The sequence below is a fragment of the Solanum verrucosum genome, unplaced genomic scaffold (assembly GCF_900185275.1).
Source record: "Solanum verrucosum unplaced genomic scaffold, falcon-dt-bn FXZP01000102.1, whole genome shotgun sequence".
Lineage (NCBI taxonomy): Eukaryota > Viridiplantae > Streptophyta > Magnoliopsida > Solanales > Solanaceae > Solanum > Solanum verrucosum.
Window position 1 is genome coordinate 715,474 of NW_026019930.1, and position 19,768 is coordinate 735,241.

Sequence of the window (19,768 nt, forward strand, 5' to 3'; positions counted from 1 at the left end):
TTATGTATCCTGATACATACCTTCATCTTCGAACATTTAGATGCGTTTATAATCAATATCTCCTCAAATTTTCTCCCCAATGTATCTTTTGTATAAGAGGCTATTTCTCTATTTTTGCAATGCCAAGAACCAAATAGAATTCTAACCTCTTCTAAGAATTCTAATATAGACAACTGACGCGCCTCAACAAGACAACCATTGATACATTCTGCTATGTTCGAAATCATAATTCTACCTCTATTTACTGTTGAATGAACTCTCGACCACTTCTCATACCCAGCATCTTCAAGGTACTCCTTAACCTTGTGGTCAACTTTATCCACCTTAGCCATTACTGTATCGAAATCCTCCTTTTATATGCCTTGGCCATAGAGTAGAATAGATCACTTATAGTGTTTCTGCTCCTTTTAAAGTTTCCACAGACATTCTTCCAAAGATGCCATATGTATGCATAGTGAGGTACAGTTGGGAACACAATTCTTACACTCTTCATAATACTCTCATTTCTATCAGAAACAACACACATTTTTTCACGCTCGCCAAATGCATTTTTGAATTGTTCGAAGAACCATGTCCATGAACAGTCATTTTCAGTATCTACAACCCCATATGCCAATGGCAATATGCAACCTAATTAAAGATCAACATGAATGATTTCATTTGATACATAGCATTTACAATATAGATACATATTAAACAATATCGCAATTACAAAAAAATACATACCTGCCCCATCAAGTGTGCTTGCTGATAAAAATGTACCTTTGTAAGCTCCACCAAGATGTGCACCATCGACAACAACTACCGGTCTGCAGTAATCGAACCCCCTCATCAATGGTCTTAAGGCTATGAACAGATACATGAATTCATCTTCAACTGACTTGTGCATCCTTATATAAGAATTTGGATACACATTATTTAACATGTATATGTATCTCGGCAACTTCTTATATCCATTTGATGGTTTACCCCTTAGCATTTCTAGTGCACGTTCTTTAGCACGCCATGCTTGCTGGTAAGATATTTGAACCCCATAGAATTCTCTAATATCATCAACTATATCTTTTGGAGTATGAATTCTTTTATGATTGACCAATTTAGGAACAGTCACACCACTAACAAACCCAACTGTTGCTTGGACTTTGGTTAGTATCCTATCACGCACTGGACATGTATGTTCACTATTAAAGTATCTTACTTTGAAAACATCAGAATTTTTCCTGCATGAAGCCTTCATAGTCCAACCACATTCAATCGAAAAGCACACCAACACATAGTTGTACAATGTTGCACATCATATTAATACATATAGCAGTTACATTTTATATGACATTACTGTATCAACAATATTAACTACCATAATGTATAATATCACCATACATTTAAATTTGTAATTTGTTTCATACATTACGCATAAATTAAAGTTACAAAATGTATCGGATACATTATAGATGCAACTTAATTGTGTGCGCTTCTTGGATGTATAATTTAATCAACAAAAAATTACAACAAAACAAAATCACCATCACACAGCTTCTAAGAATAATACTGTATCAAACACATTAGAAATTTAAATGTATCATCCGATGTAGATCTTAAAATTAAAAACATTAATTCAAAATTCAGATTAAAAAAAAAACTCATACCTTTGTCTATCAGATCTTTTTACTTTGCTATTGAAGTTTTTCTTTATTTTATATTTGGCCATCACATCTATCAGTGTTGCTTTATCCTTATACAATTGACCTGTCTTCACATCTATACTGTTTGAATCAATTATGTAATTTGTAACTTCTAATTCTGGAATATGATATGAATCACAAATTCTTGATTCAACCACTGCAAGAGCTTCTGTATCCCTTGTTGTACCTTCGATACATGTAATCTCTCCGCATGTTCCATCAAAGCTATGTATCTCACCGCCAATTTTATCCGTTGTATCAATACATAATGGATACATTGCAAAACCAGGCTCACTTTTTTTCACTTCTAAATATAGTCTAACACCCATGTTGTTCTTAATTTTCATCGGACATGAATTACCTTCTACGATATATCGAATTTCAATATTTTTTCTTACCTCATCGATCTCTAACTCGGCTATAATGGCTGCCTTGAGATTCATAAATGAAATTGATTGTCCAACAACAATTCCATCACTTTTGTATCCTTCATAATTAACTTCGCTAGCCCAAATTCCTGAATGCCTCAACAAAATAGATATATTCATCATGTATCGAGTTTCTTTTTGAAACTATGAATTTTTCAACCGGGTGTTAAAAAATCGTCTTCAATGAAGGAGATGAAATTTTGAAATTTGAAATCCTGAAACTGTCCCCTATTAGGATATGGAATGATGATGATCAGTTAGGCGTTAATCTAGGAAAATAATATAACAATAATAAATTTTACGTTATTTGTTCCTTTTTTAGTGCAACATTTTGTTTCAATGTATCTTTTATAATGTATCTGTATGGTACCTATGTATCCGATTTTCTCAATTTTCAAGGGATTTTTGTAATATTGGAATTATTAGGGAGAGAATGTAATTTAGATCTTAGACTATGGGATTCCTTTAATTTTTACTAAAAAAATGAAAAACCGAAAGAACCGACTAACACAAAAACCGAAAAAACCAACGTTGTATGGTTTGATTTGGTTTTTAGATTTAATAAACCGACATACTTGGTTTAGGTTTTTTTTAATGAAAAACCAAACCAAACCGACCTATGTACACCCCTATCCCTAACCCGTGAGACCGCTAATCATTTATGTGTCATGCATGAAGAGTAACTAAAATAGAGATACGCCTATACCTATCTTTATATTATTGCTTGATTAATCCTGTTTCTGATAACATTTTTATGTTAATTATTTACTTCATTAGAAATAAATAATACAATTTACTCATATCATATGGAATACAGACATGAAATTTTGAAGACAAAAAAAAAATATTGTAGTAATATCAAGTAAGGAAATGAAAAAAGCCATAGAACACGGACAATTTTGACTGAAAACGAAATTTAATTTAAAAAATTCGGTAAGATTTTGGCATGTTCCAAAACTACTCTTAAAAAGACTATATCTTTATAGACTTTTCGTCAAATAAATAGAGTCTAACATGGCTAAAATATTAATAATATGATTAAATATTTATTAAATAAAGAAATATATTATTTTTTATTAGACAGATTAACGAGGAAATTATATCATATTGAGACGGAGAGAGCCTAAAAATTCTTAATATTTTAGTCACAACTATTGACATTGCTTTGGCATCTCAAAAGGGAATATTATGGAACTTCATTTTCAATCACGAGTGAGTTTTTAGAATTTTATAGACGCAAATTTTAATTTTATTTTTATTTTCAAAGGGTAAAGAGATTTTTCAATAGACCCACCACTCAAGAAAAATATTTTACAAAACAAGTTTAAAAGGAAAAAAATTGAGATGAAAGTATCAAAGGAAAAAAATATATTCAGAGTGAAAATAGTAATGCTATTGGTAAGGAGAAGAGAGAGCACATAAGGTGCTCTAAAATAAAATCATGCCCCCACCCCTCAAAAGAAAGAAATCGCTCGACTTTCTACTAATCTGTTATTCTAATCTCGATCTTCGTATTCTCTTGTCTAATGTCTAAGATCACGTTGTCTCCATGAGATGAAGGTGTTGCCTTATCTAATTATTATTTTCTGATTCTTCCTCGGTCTATCTCTACCTCTCTTTAATGTGGTCCTGTTATTGCCAACTCTAAAATTTCTTCACTAGTGCATCTGTGTTTCTCTTCTTCACATGTCTAAACCATCTCAATCATGTTTCCATCACATTCAATCAAAAAGTAAATTCACACAAATGAATCTGTGAACCACATTAACTAAACAAACATAACCATATGCTAGAAATAAATAATGCAAACTACTAGGTATCAAGCAATTCAGCCAGTCTGATCTCCGGTAAAAGGGTTGAAGTCTGAGACAACACAAATCATCTCATTGGAAGCACGGTAAAGTTGAAAATAAACCATTATACTTAATAGCGCTGATTACTCTATCTTCTGCCAGATCCATCTTCAAGTTCCAAGCTCTCAAAATAGCACCCATACACTCCCACAAACGATGCTAAATCTTGTTCCTTTGGCACATGAAAATATTCCATCTTTTTTGTAACCAGATCATAAGAGTAGACTTGTGTGAGTCTTAAAAACAACGATGAGAAGCTTATGATCGTTCAACATTCCCAACGGCATTGTTTTTTTGGAGAAAGGTTGAACTTCTTAGTCGAAGAGTATGAACTCTTTTCATTCACGAGCATCCATATCTCAGCATCCTTAGTACTATCCTCAATGGAGACCAACATCGCAAGTGATCCCCTCAAAACCATAAGCATTCTACAAACAAGTTGGCGATCAAAACCACAATCATCAGGAACATCCATAAAATTGAATTCGTCCTTAATCAGATCAAAGTAGATATAATAAATTCCACCTTGCGTGTAGCCAGCCAATACACAAAACCATTCACAGAAACCTGAGGTCTCCAAGAACAAGTTAGGCTGAGAAGAGTGAATGGTACGGTTTTTTCTAAACTTCTGCTTTAAGTGACTAGCATGGTAAATCCAAATTGAGTAAACCCATTTTCAGGTGTGTTGCCGTTGAAGAAAAAAAGACGGATTTTGGGTTCATATGAATTTGGTGGGACGACAAATGAATCTTCCATTAGGATTGTTTTCATTATTGAAAGAAATTTCGTTGTTGAAGAAGAGGGTGAACAATCCAATCAGATCTTGAAGACAAACAAACTCAATAAAATTGTCTCCTATCTCATTGAATAACAAGTGAAACATGACGAATCCTTAACAAGCAGTTCATCATTACTGTAATTTCCTACGAAGGGCTGAAAAAAAAAAACCAAAAAGGCTTGAGAAGGCTTTGTACATGCCGAGGTTGGAAATAAGGATGGAGTTGTCGATGAAAGGACGGCAAGAAAAAACAAAAAGTAGTTTACTGTTGTAGAGTTTCGCTAGCATTGTTGAGCTTTACTGGAACTAAGGACCTGAACTAAATGTCAAAGCTCTCACACCGGTATGTAAAGAATGAAGAATCGCTATTGAGCGAAAGCGAGTAATCATGAAACAAGCTAAATAGAAGTTGTAGCAACGAGCTACTAAGAAATGGTCGTGTTAAAGTTTCAAACATAAATATAATTTCAAACTCTATATTTTCTAAGTGGCAAGTTTTTAAATAATTTAAAAGGTAATAGTGGAAAGTAATCTTACCCAACAATTCACTTCATATAATCTACGAATATATAAGATTTTGTAATTAAAAATATTTTTTAAATATCTAATATTAATTTAATCAAACCCAATTTAGTTTCGAGAGTAGTCATTGAAATGGGAAATTTATTTTCATTCAAGAGAAGAGGTCAAGTTTTTCAAGACAAGTTGAAGAATGCTTTTGGCGTAAGACCTAGGAAAGACCTGTCTTGTCTTTTTCTTAATTTCAAAATAATTATCAATAATCTCCTTTATCAGTTTATTGGTACGTCAATAAAAATAAAAATGACCGTCTCAATTTATGTAATTAAATTTGACTGGATATAAAATGTAAAAAATATGAAAAGATTTTGCAATGTTTCAAAACTACTCTTAAAAAGAGTATATCTTTATAGACTTTTTGTCAAATAAGAAAATCCAACCTGCGTAAATTATTGATAGTGTCATAAAAAATTATAAAATAAAAAATATGTCTTTTTTTAGATTGATTAAAAAAATGTATCATATAAATTAAGACAGATAATAAAAGTATTAAAAATTCTTAATATTTTAGTGGCAATTGGCAACTATTGACATTGCTTTGGCATTTCAAAGGGGAATATATTAGATGCGTCAATGAAACTTTATTTCGAACCACAGCATACCCGTTGTATTATCACATCATCTATTTGTAAATTTTATACTATTTTTTTTAAAAGGATAAAAAGGCTTTTTCAATAAACCCTCAACTAAAAAAGATATATTTTAAAAAAAAAAAACGGGTAGTATCCCTGGCAGATGTATTTCTAAAAAAAAAAGAATGATATATTTTACAAAACAAGTTTAAAAGGAAAAATTATAGTGGCACTTTTCGAACAAGTCTCTTTGACCTGTAAATTTTTCATATATATATCTTTTTAATAGTCAATTATTGTGAATTAGTACTTTTTATATAGTTTACAAATATATAAATTTGATTTTTTAAAAAAATATTCTGATCAAATTTAAAATGTTTGACTCTTGAAAAAAATAAAAAGTGTCACATAAATTGGACAAATAGAGTATAAAATAAAAAAAAATAGACAAAAGTCCAAACTGTTATAAAAAACGCTTAACCAATAACCCCGTTTATACCCATCCTGATGTTTAAACCCATCTTTATATTATTACTTGATTAATCCCCTTTTTGAATTGATAACATTTTTATGTTAATTATTTACTTCACTAGAAATAAATAATACAATTTACTCATATCATATGGAATACAGACATGAAATTTTGAAGACAAAAAAAAAACATTGTAGTAATATCAAGGAAATGAAAAAAGCCATAGATCTGAAGTTTATGAATATCGGTGACGAACACAGACAATTTTGACTGAAACGAAATTTAAAAAATTTGGAAAGATTTTGGCATGTTCCAAAGCTACTCTTAAAAAGACTATCTTTATAGACTTTTTGTCAAGTAAGTAGAGTCTAACATGGGTAAAATATTAATAGTATCATTAAATATTTGTTAAATAAAAGAAATATATCATTCTTTTTTAGATAAAATTAAAAAGGAAAATATATCATATTGAGACATAGAGAGCATAAAAAATCTTAATATTTTAGTCACAACTATTGACATTGCTTTGGCATCTCTCTTTGGTCCTGTCATTGCCAACCTCTAACACTCCCTCATTGGAGCGACTGCGTTCCTCTTCTTTACATGTTTGAACCATCTCAATCCTGCTTCCCTTAACACTCAGTTAATAAATGGCATGTGCTGATCATCATTGCCCAACGATTCTATTCAGAATTAACAATTGGTGAATCTAATATTCACTTACAGTTCAGATTCAATAAACAGAAATTCTCCAAATGTGACAGATTTTAGGGACTTGTCTCAAAGGTGTTCAACTGATGGCTCAATCAAAATTAAATTCACGCAAGTTTGACATAATCCAATATATCTGTGTACTTATGAAAACAAATGAACCACATTAACTAACAAACATAATCATATTCTAGAAATAAATACTGCAATCTACTAGGTATTCCATCACTCTCATTTAGCACGTGACACCTCGCAAGAGTAACGCAAAACTCTCCCGTAAAAGGGATGAAGTCCGAGACAACACAAAGCATCTCATTGGAAACACGGTAAAGTTGAAAACAAACCATTATACTTAATGGCGCGATTACTCTATCAAAAGTAGTAATCACAAACTTTTTTATTTCAGTATCTCCCGCCAGATCCATCTTCAAGTTCCAGGCTCTCAAAATAGCACCCACGCACTGCTGCAAAAGATGCTAAATCTTGTTCCTTTGGCATATGAAAATATTCCGTCTCTTTGGTAACCAAATCATAAGAGTAGACTTGTCTGAGAGCATGAGGATGAGTTTGTGAAACAACGACGAGAAGCTTATGATCGTTCCACATTCCCAACGTGGTTGTTTCTTTGGAAAAAGGTTCTAAAATGAACTTCTTAGTCCATAAGTATGGTTGAAGGCGACTATTTCCTTTCACAAGCATCCATATCTCAGTATCCCTAGTACCATCCTCAACAGAAACTATCATGGCAAGTGATCCCCTCAAAACCATAAGCTTTCTACGAACAAGTTCGCGATCAAAACCACGATCATCAGGAACATCCATAAGTTTGAATTTGTCTTTAATCAGATCAAAGCAGATAATATATTCCACCCCGCGTGTACCCAGCCAATACACAAAACCATCTACAGAAATCTGAGGTCCCCAAGCAACAGTTAGGCTAAGAAGAGTAAACGGTACGGTTTTCCATGAACCTGAACTCAGTGTATAAACCCAAGCCATTTTTGTTGATTCATCATCACTCTGCGTTTGAAAGGGGACTTCCAAAATTTTATAATCATTGCTTTGTTGATGAAACCCGAGTTTTAGATAAGTCAATCTGGAGCACTCAGAAGGTATATTAATGCATTTGTATCTCCGACTAGCGGGATTCCATAGAATAGCTACTGGTGAGGTATAGATATCCTTCGTCAAACAAATTAAGCCATTGTAGCAAAACTCAAAATTAGCCCAGTCCTTTGCGTCATCAATAGCAAAAGGTAAAGACAATTGCTGGTTTATAGGGAAATTATACTGTTCAATGTTGGTAACAGGATGAAGATTGAGCGAAAAGAAATCAGGCCAGAATGAGCTAACATTATTTTTTTTGTAAGATATAAGGGCAGAAGGAGGACGAGAGATTTGATGATTGCGGTAAATTTTGATAAAATTACGACTCTTGATGAAATTGTACCATGATTTGCATACAGACTTAAACTGGAGCAGCGATCTGACCGGAAGCCCTACAAGTATCCGCTCCACTGCATCTTTGGGCAAATTGCAGTTTATAACTGCGTCTTCATTGTTGTTTTGATCCGCCATGGAATTAACCTGCAAAATCCAGTTCAGAAGTTCACATTTAGGGTAAAATGTGGCAGTTAACTATGCAAACCCTACTGGAAAAAATATATATACACTAACCCTAGCTGGAGAGTGAAAATTACGAAAATAACCTTTTGCCCATTTACGATTACTAACTTTAAAATCGGCTAAGGCACTTTCCCAACAATCTTCCATTAGCCAAATAGGTATGCCATCTTCATCAACCTTTCTAAGTTTTTCTATTGTCACTTTTGATCATGCTTCTTTCTAAATTTCTGCTTTAAGTGGCTAGCATGGTAAATCTGAATCGAGTAAACCCATTTTTAGGTGTATTCCTGTACTTGAAGAAAAAAAAAAACAGACAAAAAATGAATCTTGCATCGAAAATTTTGTTGCCGAAGAAGAGGGTGAACAATCCAATCAGATCTTGAGGAAAAACAAACTAACTCAACAAAATTATCTTCTATTTCATTTGAACAAGTGAAACATGGCAAATCCTTCTATTTGGGATCAAGTTGTTCATCATTATTGTAATTTACCACGAAGGGCTAAAAAACCAAAAAGACTATGTCGATGTTGGAAAATAGTATGTTGCCAATGGTCCTTAATAAAGAACAGCAAGAAAAAAACAAATAATAGTAATCGGCTAACCAGGAATTCAACTTCAGAGCTAAGTCTCAAGGAGGCAAGTTGTTGGTCCGATGCACGGAGAACTATCTTCGGTCCCCCAAACTTACTTACTTGTGGCAACCTTCCGGCCGCCTTTACTGTTGATAGCTGCGTTGAGTTTGGAATTTCAGAGCTCTCATGCGGTAATCAAAAGAATGAAGAACTGCTAGGAATTTCAGAGCTCTCATGCGGTAATCAAAAGAATGAAGAACTGATACTGAACGAGAGCGAGTAAAGTAAGTAAGCGCGGAACAAGCTAAATAGAAGTTGTAGCAACGAGCTACTAAGAATGATTGGGTTTATTTAAGTTTCAAATGTAGATTGTTTAGTAGACCTTAGTCCCTCCGAATTCCGATGTAAGCAGAATTCACTCTGTGATAGACAGCTGAAGCACAAACAACCAACATTGTTTCTTTTTATTGAATTTTCATACTGAGGCCTCCAATATGCTGATGCAGAAAATATTGCAATTATGATATTTCTATTAGTGGTTTTACAAGTCTTAGAAGCTGAACAGTTGAGTTGAATTGTTTTTACAAGTCTTAGAAGAAAGTGGAGGATGATGAAGCGCTTAGATTTGATTGCGGAGCATTACAGATTGATGGTTGATGCAATTAAAGGTAACTAGATGCTGATCGATCATGTTCTATTCGATATTACAAGTTCAGATAGTACTGTTTCTGTGGAGTTTTAGATTTGTTTCATATAGTCTTGTTTCTCAAGACAACTTATTCTGCTATAAACCACTGTTGATCAAAAAGTGTAGAGGGAGTAGGGACATCACACAGTTGGGAATTAACTCTCTTGTCATTTGTAGCCCATTTATATATATGCCCATTGATATATTTTTAGCAAATCTAATATTTCCCTCTTCTAACAGGTTACTAGCATCATTCGCACTCACAAAAATTGTAATACTCCAATTCCTACTTATTAAATTTAAAGAGCTACTGCCTGCATAAGTATAAGCTCCACACAGAGCACTACAACAAAAATAACTTTTAGCGGCAACAAATGAACACATTAATAAAATGTGTTAAAGTCTTTATCGGCATTAGTTAAGTGTCATCATATCCAATGTCGCTAAAGGCTTTAGGGACATATACAAAGAGTGTTAATTGCCGCAAGAAATACATATATAGCGACAATTGAACTATTGTTATTAATTAATTACCGCTAAAGATCATTTTTGATATAGTGGGGGAGGAGCTAAGTGAGGGTTTGGGGTAGATTTTCCGTATTTGTATTAGAAAATTAAAAAAAAAATATATATGTATATTAACTTGTGAAGTCCAAACAAAATTAATTGACGGCTCAGTAGTGGTAAGGGAATAGGCCATGGAAATGCTTTCCACGCTGGATGCACACATTCTTTCAAATGCCACAAGTTACTATCAATTTGAAACATACTTGGCTACAAGAGCTTTGTCACCAGATCGCATGGAATTTGCCAGAGTACGCAACAGAGAAAGACGGACCTGATCACAACCCTCGTTTCACAGCCACTGTTACAGTGAATGGAGTGTCCTTTGAGTTGCCCAAGGACCAATGGCGTTCTTCCAAAGAAGCCCAAAATCATGCTGCCCATATCGCCTATGACCATTTCATTGTTCCCCAATCGATCCCTCTTCTCACCCCACAACCTTCCTTATTACCCACTTCTTCTGATGTAAGGTGGGTGATAAACCTCCAAATATGGATATTTTTCAGCAAAGATAGAATTACATTGGACAACTTTCTCGTGTCAATGGAACTGCATTGGCTAGCTAGTGTGGACACTAATACCCCTAAAGGCATGCTTCATTTGTACAAGAATCGATTACAACACTGCCCAGAAGCAAAATCTCACTTTACCCGTGTATTCTTCTGAACTTGATGGTCATTCCTCACACATGTTGGTTTAGGTCAAAAGTGACTGTTGACACTTTGCGTGCATTGATCTTGGAGTGCAAAAAGTTAAAAGTTGAATTTGACATCCCAAACTATATACAAGATCATTGAGAAGAGGCTATTATATTTGTTCTGCTCCTACCAAAAACAGCCATAATGGCCTAGAAATCTAAGGAGGTTCGTAAGTAACATTCCTATCCTTTACCTCTTTGATTCTAAGGGATGGAAACTCAGGATTTCTTCTCTACATTGAAGGAAACTGAACATGCAGCGGCAAAGGTTGAGGTTTTTTTTTTTTGGTTTACTTTTTTCAGTTTATGATACAGTCAGAACTGCCTCACCTCATGCACCAGTATTCCGCTCAATGGTGGAAGTTGGAGAAGGGGTTTTCAAGGACAAGAAGCTAAAACCAATAAGCAAGCAGAGATGAATGCTACAAACAGGCTGACTCAAGGATAATGCTAGAATTTTACTAGTGAATTTTGTAATTTTAATTTCACTTAAACAATATTGAACATTAAAAATAACAATTAAAAAAAACTATCTACTTTTTATTAAAATATTTTAGAATATTGAATTAAACTACTTAAATATTCATATTAATAAATGAAGTTTTTACATCAGCATCCAACAAACAAATGTATGATATATATGTTATAACTAGAATTAATACTTACTTTTATAAATAATAGTAATATATTATTATGTGAAGTTAAACACTTAATATTTTTTAAGAATATACCATGAAAACAAATAGTATGCGAGAACTAAAAAAAGCACTCCTAAATTAATAATATTTTTGTATATATGTGTATATATTTAAGGTCTCTTATTATAATTTGAGTTTAGACCACTAATTTTATTGAGATGCAGTAAAGATCGCTTATAATGTCGTGAAATGTTTTGTTGCTTATGTTTCACCACTAGTTATTCAGCGGAAGGCCAAATGGATAATTGAAGAACTAAGTTTTCAAAACAGAGAGGAACAACTGATGAGGTTGTTGAGTCTGTTGATTCTTGTACATATGTTGGGACTAGTATTTTCATTTTTTCCTGAAATGAAAACATGGATCTTATCTTGATTTTCACATTCGATTTTTTGAAACCAAATATTGATAGTAATGTACGACAACAAGAACATACTTAATATAATTTCACAAAAGTAATTTCTTTACGTTTATCAACCCTAATTATTATTCGGTCACAAAGATGTTAGAATTGTCTTTCACTGACTACACCATTGTAAATAAATTTGACCATGACAATCCCATCCGAAAGATCGCAAAAAAGATTTTCATCCATGGAACATGAAGAAAATTAAAGTTAATTGATGACACTATATTTGATAATTCTTTAAAGTAATTAAGGATATTAAGTCATGCCCACATTGTCCCAAAAAAAAAAATTGTTCCTTTCTCTGCTAGTATGTCCACACATTCATCTAGGCATCCTCATTTCTTCTACTTCCATAAGTTGGATTTATGAGTTCTTGAAGGCCATCGCTCAATCCCGTACAATATAATTGATCTAACAACTATTATAAATTTATCGTTGAACTGTTCAAGACTTGACGACACGTTCTTATTATAGAGGACACGTGACATAACACCATTGCCTAGAGATTCTATTCAAAATTAACAATAATTGGCATATCTAATACTCCCTCTGTCCCAATTTATATGACACATTTCGGATTTCGATATTCAAACAAGTCTATCTTTGACCGTAATTTTTTCATATATCTTTTAATTATTTTGAATTATCAATTATTGAGACTTATAGTACTTTTTATGTAGTTTACAAATATATAAATTTTCATTTTAAAAAATTTGAAGATTCCATGAGCAAATTCTCGGTCAAACTTAAACTGTTTGACTATCGAAAAGCGAAATGTGTCACATAAATTGGGACAGAGGGAGTATTCCATTACAGAATTCTTTTATAGTTCAGAGTTATTAAATAGAAATTCTGTTTCAAACTTTCAACATCTTAATATATCTACTGCAATCAATAAATGAACACAGCAATATTTCGAAAACAATTCTCCAATTGTAGCAGATTTGAAGGACTTATTTCTAAGCTGTTCTGGCATTTCCATCGAAAGCATATTAAAACTAATCAAAGTAACTAAGGAATAAAATTAAAAACAAAGCATACTTAATAGCGCCATTCTCTATCAAAGTAGGAATCACAAACTTGTTATTTCAGTATCTCTGGCCAAATCCATCTTCAAGTTCTAAGCTCTCAAAATAACACTCACACATCATAAGCGATGCTAAACCTTGTTTCTTTGGCACATGAAAATAGTTCATCTCTTTCGTAACCAGATCATAATTAAAGTAGACTTGCTTGAGAGCATTATCAGTTTTTAAAACTTCGACCAAAAGTTTATCAGCATTCCACATTCCCACGGGGATTGTTTCTTTGGAGAAAGGTTCTATAATGAATTTCTTAGTCCAAGAGTATGGTTGAAGGCTGCTACTTCTATTCACAAGCGTCCATATCTCAGTATCCCAAGAACCATCAACAATGGAAACAATCATGGCCAGTGATCCCCTCAAAACTGTAAGCCTTCTACAAATACGTAGTATATCAAATCCACGATCATCAGGAACGTCTAAAAGTTTGAATTCGTCCTTAATCACATCAAAGCAAATAATATATGCCTCCGTGCCTGAAGCCGGCCAATACACAAAACCATTCAGAGAAATCTGAGATCCGAAGGAAACAGTTCGGCTAAGAAGAGTGAATGGTACAGTTTTCCATGAACCTAAACTCAGGGTATAAACCCAAGCCATTTTTGATGATTCATCATTATGAGAAGGTACTTGCAAAATTTTATAATCATTGCTTTGTTGATGATAACCGAGTTTTAGATAAGTAAATTTGGAGCACTCAGAGGGAATCTTAATGCATTTATATCTCCGAGTAGCGGGATTCCAAAGGATGACTACTGGTGAGGTATACATATCCTTTATCAAACAAATTAGGCCATTGTAGCAAAACTTGAAATTTGTATAGTCCTCAGCGTCATCAATAGCAGAAGGTAAAGGCAATTGGTGGTTAATAGTGAAATTATCTTGTTCAATATTGCATATAACAGGTTGAAGATGGAGCAAAAAAAGATTAGGCCATAAATAAGTATGATTCCCTCTGTTATAAGCAATAATTGTAGAAGCAGGACGAGAAATTTGATGAGCCGTGTGCAATTTAATGAAATTAGGGCTCTTGAGGAAATTGTACCATGATTTGCAGACAGACCTAAATCGGAGAAGATCCCTGACAGGAAGCCTGAAGAGTATTTGCACCACTACATCTTTTGGCAAATCGCCTATAATAATTGAACACTCTTCTTCTTTATCGTAGTTGATGCTATTTTGAAAAGCCATGGAATTGCTGCAAATTGCTAAGAAGTCCACTTTTAGGGTAAAATCAGGCAGCCACTTGAGGCTTCCCTTGAGGCTGCTGTGGTAGTACAACAACAGTTATTGTTATTCACAAATAAATAATTACAGTTTATAATACATAAATGTGTCCATTATTTTGAAAGTCATGATAGTTGTTTGTTATTGTTTTCTATTGTATGTTCCCTAGTTTCTTGGGATCTTTTATTTGTTACTCCTAAATTAATACTTCCTTCGTTTAAAAAAAAATGATCTAGTTTGACTTGAAATAGAGTTTAAGAAAAAAAAAAAGACTTTTTAATCTTGTGGTTCTAAATTAAAGTTATGTCAAATGTACCAAAATGTCCTTTAATCTTGTGGCCTTAAATATGTTACGTGGAAAGTTGAAATTAAAGTATTGTCAAAAAAGGAAAGGGGTCATTCTTTTTTAAACAGACTAAAAAGGAAATTGGCATGGGTCATTCTTTTTTAAACGGAGAGAGTAATATTTGTATACATATGCATATTAATTAAGGTCTCTTATTATAATTTGACTTTTAGACCACTAATTTTATTAAGACGCGCTTGACATGAAAGGTTACTTATAATGCCCTGGTGAAATGTGTTGTGAAATGTGGCGTTGTTGATGTTTCACAACTCGTTATTCAGCAAAAGACCAAATTGATAATTGAAGAACTAAGTTTGCGAAATGGAGAGCACCCTACACATATATTCTCTTATCAGGATCATCGTCCTGCTGCTTCAGATACAACTGATGCAGTTGTTGAGTCTGTTGATTCTTGTACATATGTTGGGACCAATATTCTCATTTTCCCCCGGAATGAAAACATGGACCTTCATAGTGGTACTTATGTTTTGCCTTGCAACAACGAAAAATGGACTGCTAGCTTAGAGTTGAATCGAAATGACTAACCGCAAAAGCTATCTCTGTGAGGAATACAACAATAACATACTCAATATAATTCTACAAGAGTTATTTCTATACGTATATCAATCCTAACTATTCTTCGGTTTGCAAAGATGTTAGAATTGTCTTTTACTGACTACGCCATTGTAAATAAATTCGACCATGACATTCCCATCCGATCGCAAAGATGGTTTTTATCCATGGAACATGAAGAAAATTAAAGTTAACTGATGACATTATATTTGAAAATTCTGTAAAGTAATTAACGATATTCGCATGAATAAATACTTAATACCTATTACTAATTATAATGGTATACTTTTCAGACGTATTATGCAAGTTAGTTACTAATTATAATGGCATGCTCTTCACATGTTTGAACAATCTCAATCCAGCTTTCCCTATCTTGTGTCCTTGAAGCCATGCGCTCCCCTAGTATGTCCACACATTCATTTAGGTATCCTCATTTCCTCTACTTTCATCGATTGGATTTGTGAGTTCTTGAAGACATCACTCAATCCCCTACAATATAATTGATCTAACAACTATTATAAAATTTATCATTCAAGTCTTGACGACACGTTCTTATTATAGAGGACAGGGGACATAACACCATTGCCTAGAGATTCTATTCAAAATTAACAATAATTGGTAAATCTAATATTCCATTACAGAATTCTTTTATAGTTCAGAGTTATTAAATAGAAATTCTGTTTCAAACTTTCAACATCTTAATATATCTACTGCAATCAATAAATGAACACAACAATATTTCGAAAACAATTCTCCAATTATAGCAGATTTGAAGGGCTTATTTCTAAGCTGTTCTGGCATTTCTATTGAAAGCATATTAAAACTAGTCAAAGTAACTAAGGAATAAAATTAAAAACAAAGCATACTTAATAACGGCATTACTCTATCCAAGGTAGGAATCACAAACTTGTTATTTCAGTATCTCTGGCCAAATTTATCTTCAAGTTCTAAGCTCTCAAAATAACACCCACACATCATAAACCGTGCTAAATCTTGTTCCTTTGGCACATGAAAATAGTTCATCTCTTTCGTAACCAGATCATAATTAAAGTAGACTTGCTTGAGAGCATGAGTTTTTAAAACTTGACGAAAAGTTTATCAGCATTCCACATTCCCAACGGGATTGCTTCTTTGGAGAAAGGTTCTATAATAAATTTCTTAGTCCAAGACTATGGTCGAAGATTTTATAATTTTCGAACAATACTAAGTTTTTTTCTTGGGTTAATGAACAATAAATCGTTCTATAGATGTGAAAATTGAATAATGGTGTAATGGTACCTATTATTTATTGTTTTTTAAAGAAAATCAACAAATCCAAAAAAGCCCTAATTTTGAGGAAATATACATGTATTGTTAACATTCAGTGAAAATTCGTTTTTTTTTTTTGCTTTTATTGTTCTTTTTGTGACCATTTTGTTCATATGATTTTAGAAATATAGTCTTGTTCAGTTGTCCAACATATATTTCATTTGTTGAAAGATGTGTCGTATATTGCTACATTTTAGTGATATGTTGGTATATATTCCAACAGAGTTGTCATATGTTGGAACATATCACCTATGTGTTAGGGCAACAAAACGGTCATCTATAGTAACAGAAGATTAATCTGTGGCATATGAAGATTCATTTGTGGCCACAGAAGATTCATTCGTGGCAACAGAAGGTACATATGTGGCAACAAAATATTCATGGATGTCAACATAAATATAAATTGCTACCCATTATTATTTTATAATCAATTGCAAAATCTCAATTTTTTTTATTTACCTTGTAGATGAAATGATACAAGAAGTTTCATCCATGACAACAACACAATCTTTTATTGGAGTTGTTTCCTTTTCTAACATCAAATGCTCTTTTTGTCTATGCGAAGAATGTGAGCAGCAACATGATTATTTTATTAGTCGTGTTAAAGAACTGACTGATATTTTTAAGGAAATGAATTATAATATTGATGTTCATACATCCAAGAAGATTTCACAGCATTTGAAGTGTAGGAGGCTGAAAAAATATATTTCCCAATCACTATCTATAATTAGTGAAAGAAAAAAATCAATGACTACTGCTCCAGTATCACACTCAAACCCAAAAGGCAAGGAGAAGGAGAAGGAGAAGGAGAAGGAGAAGGAGAAGGAGAAGGAGGAGGAAGAGGAGGAGAAGGAGGAGGAGAAGAAGGAGAAGGAGCAAGAGAAGAAGAAGGAGAAGGAGAAGGAGAAGGACAAGGAGGAGGAAGAGGAGGAGAAGGAGGAGGAGAAGAAGGAGAAGGAGCAAGAGAAGAAGAAGGAGAAGGAGAAAGTGAAAAAGAAAGTGAAAGAGAAAGAGAAAAAGAAAGAGAAGAAAGTCGAAGTCGTCAGTTGTGATGTGAAGCAACAATATCCATTTGAAAGTTTTAACATTGACGACGAGGGTCCAACTGAACTAATGTCATTCTTCTCGCAATGGATAAACGAGGGTTTTACAAGCATCATGCAAAAAAGTAAAGTCATTCAACTATTATTAATATTTCTTCTTATTGTCCACTAAATATTTATTTCTAATAATTACACAATTGCAGAAGAGACAAGGACGATCACAACTTAGCCAATTGCTCAAATCTTGAGTTCAAACAACTTGATTTTGTATTTGCATTTCCAAAGAAAAAGGATTGGTTCTACGTAATGTCTCAACCCAATAAGTGTTGGACTGATGAGGTAAATCCATGCCCACTTTTATCTTTTGATTAAGACCTGAATACATACAAATAAATTGATACAGAAATACACTTGTTGATGCATCTGTGCAATATGTGGATGTCATTTTATACTATTTGCGGAAGAAGTCGAAGCAACAGAGTCATTCAAAATATCATATACCACTACTAATTATTTTTTCAAAACATACATTGACAATGTCAGTATTGTTCTTAAATATGAGAATAAAATTGTTGCCACTATCAAAGGGTTTGGTATACCTACTGGACTGCCTTGGCACCTCACAAATGAGGTTTATGTCCCTGTAAATTGTAATGGGGAGTTTCATTGGGTCTTGGAAGTCGTTGTATTGAAGGAACGGCGCATAAAGGTATATGATTCGATATCCTCATCTAGGACTAACAGAAAATTGTGCGCCGAGATTCAAAAGTTGTCTACAATGTTGCCTAAGTACCTTGAATCTAGTGGATTTTATGAGCAAAAAGACCAAACCAACTGGTCAGTTCTTGAATATTACTCGGGCAAAAAAAATCTCACTCATTCGAAATCATACATGTTACTGGTATTGCCCAACAACCAAACAATAGTCTGTAAGTAGTATCACATTATTTTTTTAGTCTTACCACTATCGAAATGTGATGGTAATATTAGGTTTATTATATTTTCTAATTGATGATATATCATGCAGTGATTGTCGAGTTTTTGTAGCTGCATACGCTGAGTTTTTGAGTGATGGACTACAAACACCATTTGATGGAATTATTTCTCAATCATTTTGATTCCGATATGCTTCATTCCTATGGAATTATGAGATTTTAAAGGATCGGAGGGGCTATGTTAGTAACAATGAAGACCCACAGAGGCCTAGACCTAAAAAAGCAAAGTTCGATGAAAATGTTGTGGTTACCACCATTGATTAGATTGATGGTTATGTATACCATTGTGAATTATCTTTTTGTGGATAAGTTGTATAAAACAATTGGTGAAGTGTTCATTTTTGCTGATAATATTAATATTAATGATTATTTTATTTTATTTTGTTGGAACAAATGTCAATTATGATGGAAATGAAGAAATGTGGTGTCTGTGGTAACATATATAACCTATGTTGTAAAAAACACCACAGAATTATCTGCATGTTCCCCAACAGAAAGGATACATGTGGCAACATATGTCACAAAAACGAGATATGTGGCAACATTATACCGTCATCAATTGTTCATTTTTATTGATAATATTAATATTAATTATTATTAATAATATTTTTATTTTGTTGGAACAAATGTCAATTATGATGGAAAGGAAGAAATGTGGCGTCTGTGGCAACATATATAACCTCTATTGTAAAAAACACCACAGAATTATCTGCATGTGCCCTAACAGAAAGGGTATATGTGGCAACATATGTCACACTTCGAATTGTCAAAATTAAAAAAAAAAAATTAAAAGGTTTAAAACAATCGTCCCTTCATTTTTCCCTCTCTCCTCTCCTCTCCTCTATAAAAGGACGTTTCATATTCCA

The 19,768-nt window shown here is 33.1% G+C and overlaps 1 protein-coding gene and 2 pseudogenes across 1 annotated transcript; 1 reads left to right on the forward strand and 2 right to left on the reverse strand.

Annotated features, from left to right (window-relative positions):
* Positions 1-8: 8 nt before the first annotated feature.
* On the reverse strand, positions 9-2,230 carry LOC125831434 (uncharacterized; annotated as a pseudogene).
* A 5,247-nt stretch (positions 2,231-7,477) lies between these two features.
* LOC125831443 (F-box protein At3g08750-like) lies at positions 7,478-8,848 on the reverse strand. The gene is made up of 2 exons (XM_049510640.1): positions 8,753-8,848; positions 7,478-8,662 (listed from the first exon to the last, which is right to left on the reverse strand). Exons 1-2 carry the CDS (start codon positions 8,846-8,848, stop codon positions 7,478-7,480), a joined length of 1,281 nt encoding a protein of 426 aa, XP_049366597.1.
* Positions 8,849-10,700: 1,852 nt separating this feature from the next.
* Positions 10,701-15,528, forward strand: LOC125831454 (double-stranded RNA-binding protein 1-like; annotated as a pseudogene).
* The last annotated feature ends 4,240 nt before the right edge of the window (positions 15,529-19,768 follow it).

Bases quoted from the DNA above. Each gene is read 5' to 3' on its own strand.
- LOC125831443 (XM_049510640.1), bottom strand. From the start codon at position 8,848: ATGGAAGATTGTTGGGAAAGTGCCTTAGCCGATTTTAAAGTTAGTAAT. The intron at 8,663-8,752 runs GTTAGTGTATAT...TGGATTTTGCAG, and splicing joins ATTTTCACTCTCCAGCTAGG to GTTAATTCCATGGCGGATCA.